General features: G+C 53.4%; 1 protein-coding gene across 1 annotated transcript in view; it reads left to right on the plus strand.

The window, feature by feature from the left end:
- The window catches only part of FOXO6 (forkhead box O6), a 29292-nt gene extending 21531 nt beyond the window's left edge, over positions 1 to 7761 (plus strand). Inside the window, exon 3 of the mRNA XM_027864721.1 lies at positions 5570 to 7761. Coding sequence (XP_027720522.1) covers positions 5570 to 6970 — 1401 coding nt within the window. The 3' untranslated portion in view covers positions 6971 to 7761. The remainder of the gene's footprint in view (positions 1 to 5569) is intronic.
- Positions 7762 to 8074: the final 313 nt, after the last annotated feature.

Below are 8074 nucleotides of genomic sequence, written 5' to 3' on the forward strand. Positions count from 1 at the left end.
GTGTCTGACTCTTTGTGACCCCATTTGAGATTTTCTAGGCAAAGATACTGGAGTGGTTTGCCGTTTCCTTCTCCAGCTCATTTTACAGATGAGGAAACTGAGGCAAACAAGGTTAAGTGATTTGCCCAGCGTCACACAGCTAGTAAGTGTCTGAGGCCAGATTTGAATTCAGGAAGATGAGTCTTCCTGACTCTAAGCCCAGCACTCTATATACTATGCCATCTAGCTGCATATATATATATATATATATACACACACATATATATACATACACATATATACATATATATGTATGCACAGGGTTACCATAAGGAAAGCACTTTGCAAACATCAAAGGGACACATCAGTGTGAGTTGCCATGATCATTTCATCTACTTTCTTTCTCCCCCTTCCATCCAGTCTCATTTGCTGATATGAATTCTTTTAGCTATGCATTTAAAGTGTATCTGTGGATTAGAACATTGGGTTTGAAATTGGGAAAACCTGCATTTGGATCCTGACTCAGCTGGAGATCTGCATTTGATAGATGCTAGTTATATGACTCTGGGCAAGTCACATAATTTGTCTGAAGCGTTAGTTTCTTGATCTGGAAAATAGGGAGCTTTATATTACATATATATTGCCCTGCACAGTGACTTGCCCAGGGTCACCCAGCTAGTATCTTAGGCTGGATTTGAACTTGGGTGTTCTTGACTCAAAGACCAGGGCTCTATCCACTGTACCACATGTTAGTTCATTTGATCACTGGGATACATAAAGCACAAATAGAAAGGTTTGCTTCAATGGGGAGGAAGGACACCTCATCTTCCGAGACTTGGAGGAGAGAGATTGTGGGTGGTGAGTGAAAGAGAAGAAAGCAGGAATCACTTAGACCCAGATTGTGGCGGACAACCAAGATGATGAGGTGACTGGACGCTATGTCATCCAGGGATCAACTAAAGACAGTGAGAATCTTTATCTTCTCTTGGAAGAAGACTTAGGAGGAATAAGATGTCTGTCTTCCAGTATTTGAAGGGCTATCCCGGGACAGAGGAGTTAGCCACTGTGTAATCCCTGAGGACAGAATTAGAGGCACTGGGGGAAAGTTCCAGAGAAATAGATTTTGGTTCCATGTACGGATAAGTCCCTAATAATGACAATTACCCCAAAGTGGAATGGGCTGCCTAAGGAAGGTAGTGAGCTCCCCTTCACTGGGAGAATGATTTGTGTGAATTGGATTGGCAGCCTCCAAAGTCCCTCCAGACCCTGAGATTCCAAGGGACAAAGAGACAGTGTAATAGAGTGGAATGAGTCTTGGGTTCCACTCCCAAGACCTGGAGTTGACTCTTGAGTTTTTGAAATCTGAATCTTTAAGAATTTGAAAAAGATTATGGAAGAGAGGGATTAAATTTCTTCTGCTTGGCCTCAGGGGGCAGAACCAGCAGGAAGAGGTAGAAGTCTCAGGAAACTTATTGGCCATGTGACTGTGGGGCAAACCCCTTAACCTTTGTGAGCCTCAGTTTCCTCATCTGTAAAATGTCCCTTCCAGATCAAGGGGTCAATGAGTCTGTGACTTCTTCTAGGTCATCTTCCCCACAGTGGGGGAGTCTTCTCTAGGCTTCACTGGGAGAAGGGTTACTGTGAAAGTCCATGTCCTAGACCCTGGACTTTGCTGGCCACAGAAGCTTCTGCTCCCTCCCAGGGAGGGCTTGTAAAGAAAGGGCTCCGTAAACCATTCAACAGTTATGCAAAGAGGTTAAGAGATTTAGGGGTGGAGGGACCTTAAAGGTCAACAAAGCCAACCCTTTCATCTTTACAAATTAGGAAATCAAGTCCCAGATAGGGTCATGTAGTCTGAGGTGAGATTTGAACCCAGATCTTCCTAAGTTCAGATCTAGTGCTCTAGCCTCTGTACCACACTGCCTCACAGGAAAAAGTAAATATTAAGATGGTGTTTGTGGGGATCAGTAGGGCCACTGGTTCATTGCCATGAGGCAGCTAAGCTGTGTAGTGGATAGGTGTGGAGTGAGGAAGACCTAAGTTCAAATACAGCCCCAAACACTTATTAGCTCTATGACTTTGGGCAAGTCACTTAACCTTCCTCTGCCTCAGTTTTCTCAGCTGTAAAGTAGGGATAACAACAGCACCTACCTCCCAGGGTGAGGATCCAATGAGACAATATTCGTAAAGTGTTTAGCACAGTTCCTGGCACATAGTAGGTACTTGACAAATGCTTATTCCATGTGGGTTTCCCAGGTGGAGCACAGTAGGTTTGTAGGTAGCCAGGGGCGGGGGGGGGGGGGGGGGGTGCCTGGAGATGGATGTCCAGTTAGGACACGGCCAGATGTCAGGTCAAGCTTTAGGGGGTAAAGTGGGAAAGGGTTTGAAGAGGAAAGACTTGAGCTGGCCCTGAAGGCCTTGCCTGAGACTTTGTTAAGGGGAGTCTTGAAATTCCTTTGCAGGAATCTGACTCATAAGGTCTCAGAGTTAGAAGGGAGTTCTCAGGCCTGGAGTCAGAGGACTTAGGTTCCATTCTCACCTCTTGACACCATGTTACTATGTGAACTTGGACAAAGTCACTTCACTTCCATGGGCCTCAGCTTCCTCATCTGTAAAATAAGGGTTTTTGACTAGTTGAGCTCTGAGATCTACCCCTTCTAGTTCCAGATCTACAATCCTCTGATCTCAATTGGCATCTAATTTAATTCCTACCAGAAACACCCTCTACAACACCCCCAACAAGTTGTCTTTTAATCTGTTTGAATACCTCCAGTGACAAGGAACTCACTACCTTTAAAGGCAGTTCATGATCGTGGGAGAGCACACTGATTATTAAAAAGTTCTTCCTTATATTGAGCCTAAATCTGCTTCCCTGTAGCTTCCACCTGTTACTCCTGGTTCTGCCCTCTGAGGCCAAACAGAACACATCTGATTCTTCTTTCCTATGGAAGATCTTCAACTGCTTGAAGACAGATTTTGCCTTCTCCAAGCCTTCTCTTCTCCTGGTTCAATATTCCTCATTCCTTTAGCTGATCAGAGAGTTGTGCTTCCAGGACTTTCACTAGCCTGGTCATCTTTCTTGGAACAAGCCCCAACTTTTCAATGCCCTTCTAAAACATAGTGCCTGGGACCAGGCCCAGAACTCTAGCTGTGTTCTGATCGCATGTCATCTCTGGGGAATTGAGAGATCTCTGTGGGGTTGGGGGAATTGGGGTGTCTGTGGGGTTTGGCAGATCACAGCAAGGTGGAGGTGCCTCTGTAAGGCCTGAGCAATCAGTCTCTCTGGAGTCAGGAGATCTACATGGGGAATGGGGTTCTCCGTAAGGTCTGGGTGTGATGTTAGATCCCTTCGGTGGGACCCAGGCCTCTCTCTGCAGCCAAGGCCTCTTCTGGTTAGGAACCTTCTGAGCAGCCTAGGGCTGCCTTGACCCTGCCTGAAATGCCCATCAGGTATCTCCCCCCTCTCCTCTTTCCCCGTTGCTCCCCACCTCTCTGGCCCCTCCTGCAAAGGGTTAATGGCCTTCCCTACCTGCAGTTGCATTTTAAAGCTGTGAAATTAAAGCACGTAATTTATTCTCCCCACACACGAAGGAGCAATTAGTTCTAAACAGGGCTTAATCAGTCACTTCGAGATTGATTTCTGGAGCCCGGATTTGCGGGCTGCTGGCACTGTGCCAGGCAAGGAGAGGGAGGCATCGGGTGGGAGTTGGGAACCATTACATAATGTGCTGGATGGTATGTGTGTGTGGGGAGGCTGGGGAGAAGGCCCCTTATGATCTCCCACTGCCAGGACCTAGGGCAGGGACCCTAGATGGCGGGGAGGGAAGGAGAGGCTGAACCTTCTCCCTGAGGACTCCCACTCACCTTGGTCAACCCCCTCCACCCCACCTAAGAGTGGGAAGAGTCAGGTGTTTGTAGCAGGAAAGAGGGAGCTGTCCTTGGTTTCAGGTCCCTTTAGCTGGAGTCCCTTTTTTACCTCTCTTCTGGCCTCCCAGGCTCAGTCAGTCCCGCCCAACCTTACCCCACACCTCTACAGCTAGGCTTAAGGCCTCTGGGGGATCACAAGAGGCTGTGAGAACAGAACTGATCTGCTATCCCTCGACTCCTGACCTCCCCCTTAATGAAAAGTGCTCCTGCCTGGCCTCCCAGGCTCTGCACCCCACCCCCTTCCCTCCAGGAAACATAGGGAGCTGGAGAGAGGTCAGATCATCATCTCCCTGGTTCTCTCCCTCCATGATTTCAGGGAATCCCCAGGTTGCCAAGGGGGAGGGCCACTTCCCAACTCCCAAATGGAGAGCACTCCTCTCCCAAGACCTGGGACATCCCTGTGAGTATAGCAATAAGAAGAGTTCTGGCTTCCATGCCCTATATGAATTCTGGGGTCCTGGTGACTCCCGCAGGTCCAGGGATCCTGTCCTCATCCTCCCCTCTATATCCCAGCATACCCACCACCCCTCCTGCCAAGGTGAAGTCCAGGACAATATTGCCAATGAGACTTTTAGGACCAAGGTCACCTACTACCTAATTTCTCAGTTTCCTCATTTGGGTATCAGTCAACCAAGCATTTAAGAGCTTACTATGTTCCAGGCACTATGCTAAGCACTGGGGATACAGAGAAAGGCAAAAAAAACCATGAGATTGGACTAAATGACCTCCAAGTTCCCCTCTGGGTCTTAGTCTGTATGGGAGGAGGGAAATGGTGGGGGGAAGGTTGGAGGCAGAGTGCTCCTTGGTGTGCCAGCCGGTGTTGTCACACCCTGTGCCCATCCCCAAGACCCAGCCTGGAAGCCCTTTCCTTTAGGAAGATCTCTCTGGTTAGCTCTGGGACATTCCTCTGTTGTTTGTCTCCCATAACTTTGGGGAGAGGTAGCTTCTCTAAGGAACAGGAACATCCCTGCAGCCCTTGTCTACCCCTCTGTCCTCCATTTTTGGTCAAGGTGAGCCCAGTGTGGGGAAGGGAGGCTTGGTGTTCAGGCAACTGGGGGTAGGGGTGGGGAGGGAGGGATGGTCTTCTCCCTCCTGATCCCCCACTGACCAGAGCTCTTCTTTCTCACCTTCCCTTCCCTTTTCTTCCTCTCCTGATCCCCATCTTCATTTCTCTCCCTTTCTCCTACACCTAATTTCTTTCAATCTTTTTCACTAATTTTCTTCTTCCCATCTCTCCTAAATAATTCTCTCTTTCTTCCTCCCTCTCTCCATTTCTCCTCTCCATCTCTTCATCTCTCTCCCCACCTCTCCTCTCCTTTCTCCATCTCTCCCTCTCTCCCACCCTCTCTTCTCCTTTCTCCATCTCTCTCCCCACCTCTCCTCTCCTTTCTCCATCTCTCTCCTACTCTCTCCTTCCTTTTTTTCTCCTCTCCTTTCTCCCTCTCTCCCCACCTCTCCTCTTCTTTCTCCACCTCATATTTCTCTCCATCTCTCCACTCTTTACCCGCTCTTCATCTTTCTCTCCATCTCCCATCTCTCCTCTATGTCGTTTTTCTTCTTTCTCATTCTCTTGCTATCTCTCCCCCATTATCTCTCCCCACCCATTATCTCTCCCCACCTCTGTCCTCATCATTCCCTGCTTTCTTCTTCCTCCCCCCTGCAGAACTCCATTCGGCACAACCTGTCTCTGCATACCCGTTTTATCCGTGTGCAGAACGAGGGCACAGGCAAGAGTTCTTGGTGGATGCTGAACCCCGAGGGTGGCAAGACGGGCAAGACGCCCCGGCGCCGTGCCGTGTCTATGGACAATGCCAGCAAGTATCTGCGCGTCAAGGGTAAGGCCAACAAGAAGAAGCAGATTCAGGCAGTCGGGCCTGAGCGGGGGCCCCACAGCCCACCAGGAGCCCCCCCACCTGCTGCCAAGTGGTCATCCAGTCCTGTCTCCCACGGCCCTGGTCCTGGCCCAGGCCCAGCCAGCGGTGATGACTTCGAAGCCTGGGCTGACTTCAGAGGTCGACCCCCACCCCCACCCCCACCGGGGTTGGGCTCCCGCATCTCCCCACTGCTGGCGGGTGGGGGGCAGCCGGATGAGCTGGAGGATGAGGAAGCAGCCCCTTCCTCTCCACTCATGTACCCTAGCCCCTCGAGTGCCCTGTCACCAGCTCTGGGTGCCCGCTGCTCTGTGGAGCTGCCCCGCCTCACTGACCTGGCTGGGCCTCTCAGCTTACATGAGCCGGGCCTGGCCGACAGCCTCCTGGATGACCTCCGGGACAGCTATGGTCTGAGCCCCCCGCCGCCACCCGGCTTGCGGGCCCGTGTCCCCCCAGCCCACGGCTACTCCTTCAGTGCCAAGTGTGGGGGTGTGGCTGGTGGCAGCAGTGGCTTGGGGGGTTCCTACTGCGGAACTATCTACAGCCAGCCTGCCTTGGGTCCGCTGCGCCGCCTGCCCATGCAGACGATTCAAGAAAACAAGCAGGCGGCCTTCGCCCCCTTCCGGCCTGGTCCCTTGCAAGGCCTGCTGGCCTCACCAGCTGGGCCACCCCCACCGCCCCCAGCCAGGCCCCACAGATCTGGCTCCCTCCTGGGCGGGGGCCCTGGGGAGCTGGGACTCGCTGCGGCGGCGGCAGTGTATCCAGCCCATGGCCACCCCCCGCCCAGCCACAGTGCCTTAGCTCACCCCATCAGCCTTATGACGCTGCCTGGCGATGCCTGCGGTCTTGGAGGACTGGCCCACCCAGGCCATCCAGCTCCATATGGGAGTGGAGGTGGGCCGGCAGGGCCCACAGGCCTGCTGGAGGCAGCGCTGCAGGGCCCTTACACAGCAGGCACTGGGGGCCACATGCCGCTGGCCGGCCAGGACCGCTTCCCTGCTGACCTCGATCTGGACATGTTCAGCGGCAGCCTAGAGTGTGACGTTGAGTCCATCATTCTCAATGACTTCATGGACAGCGATGAGATGGACTTCAATTTTGACTCGGCTTTGCCCCCACCACCCAGTGGCTTGGCTGTGGCCGCCCTGCCCAGCGGGCCCCCACCCCCCAACCAGAGCTGGGTGCCTGGCTGAAGGAGGCCCCAGGGGGGAAGGGGGGGCTCCAGGACTCCTGCTGACTCCTTGGGATGGTTCAGGAGCCAGCCCCTCCCTCCTGGGCCCCACATCTCACCACTTGGACTGTGAGAGCTCCCGGAAGGGCCTGCCTGGGCTGGGCTAGGCTTGGGAGACTCCGTCTTGCTGCTGCCATGGGGAGGAGAGGGGCTTAACCCAGCTTCCCCAAGCTCCCCGCACATCCCTCAAGGGTCCCCTGGCTCCTCCCTGCTGCAGGGCTCCCCCCTCTCCCTAGCCCTTACATGGAACACTCGGTCTAAGCCCTAGTAGCCCAGACTCCTGGGTCCTAGAGAGCCAGACCACAAGGGGCTGCAGGGAGGAGGGACGGCCCCAGCCCTCTGCCCTCCCCCTCCCCCTTGGCCTCACCCCCAACTGGGCCTGTCTTGTGCCGCTGTGCAGTACAGTGGGGTTGTCGTGTCTGCTTTGTGTGGTGATAAGCGTTGTGTTCCCCCTTGGGTCAGGAAAGGCTGAAGAGGCCGGTGGGCTAGGGGCTGAGGGCTGAGGGCTGGGGGAAAAGAGGGGGTGGGCAGACTGGACTGGAGTGAACTCTGGAGGCTGGTGGTCCTGTGCCCCAGGGCTCCTCCCAAGTGCCCCTCAGGGAGAATCCCTACGTAGTGGGTCCCTTCCCAAGCAGCCCCCACTGCTGGCCTGGCCAGGCCCTCTGCCTGCTCATACCCAGCTCTCCCTCGGCTCGTCCTGCCAGGCCCTCCTCCAAAATTCCCCTTCCTTAAGCTCCCCCCCCAACACCAACCCTCCCCCATATTTATAAGTGTCCAGTCTGGGTCTGGGGGGGGGAGGGTGGGCGCGGTTGTTTTCCCGCGCAAATATCGTAGGCAGTGTACCGTGGCCGTGCCGTTAGCGTGTGTGTGCGTGTGCGTGTGTACCATGTAAAGGCCGTGTATAGTGCATTGTACAGCATATTTTCATGAATAAAATTGTTTTAAATATTCTCAGGGTGTGGGCTCGCTGGTATGGGGATTCTAGCATTCTTGGGGGCTAGAGAAGGAGAGTGGGGGTGGGAGTCCGGGGAGGACTAAGCCTCGGGCCTGGCCCAGCATTACCCAG

The sequence above is a fragment of the Vombatus ursinus genome, unplaced genomic scaffold (assembly GCF_900497805.2).
Source record: "Vombatus ursinus unplaced genomic scaffold, bare-nosed wombat genome assembly UNPS02014775.1, whole genome shotgun sequence".
In the NCBI taxonomy this organism is placed as follows: domain Eukaryota; kingdom Metazoa; phylum Chordata; class Mammalia; order Diprotodontia; family Vombatidae; genus Vombatus; species Vombatus ursinus.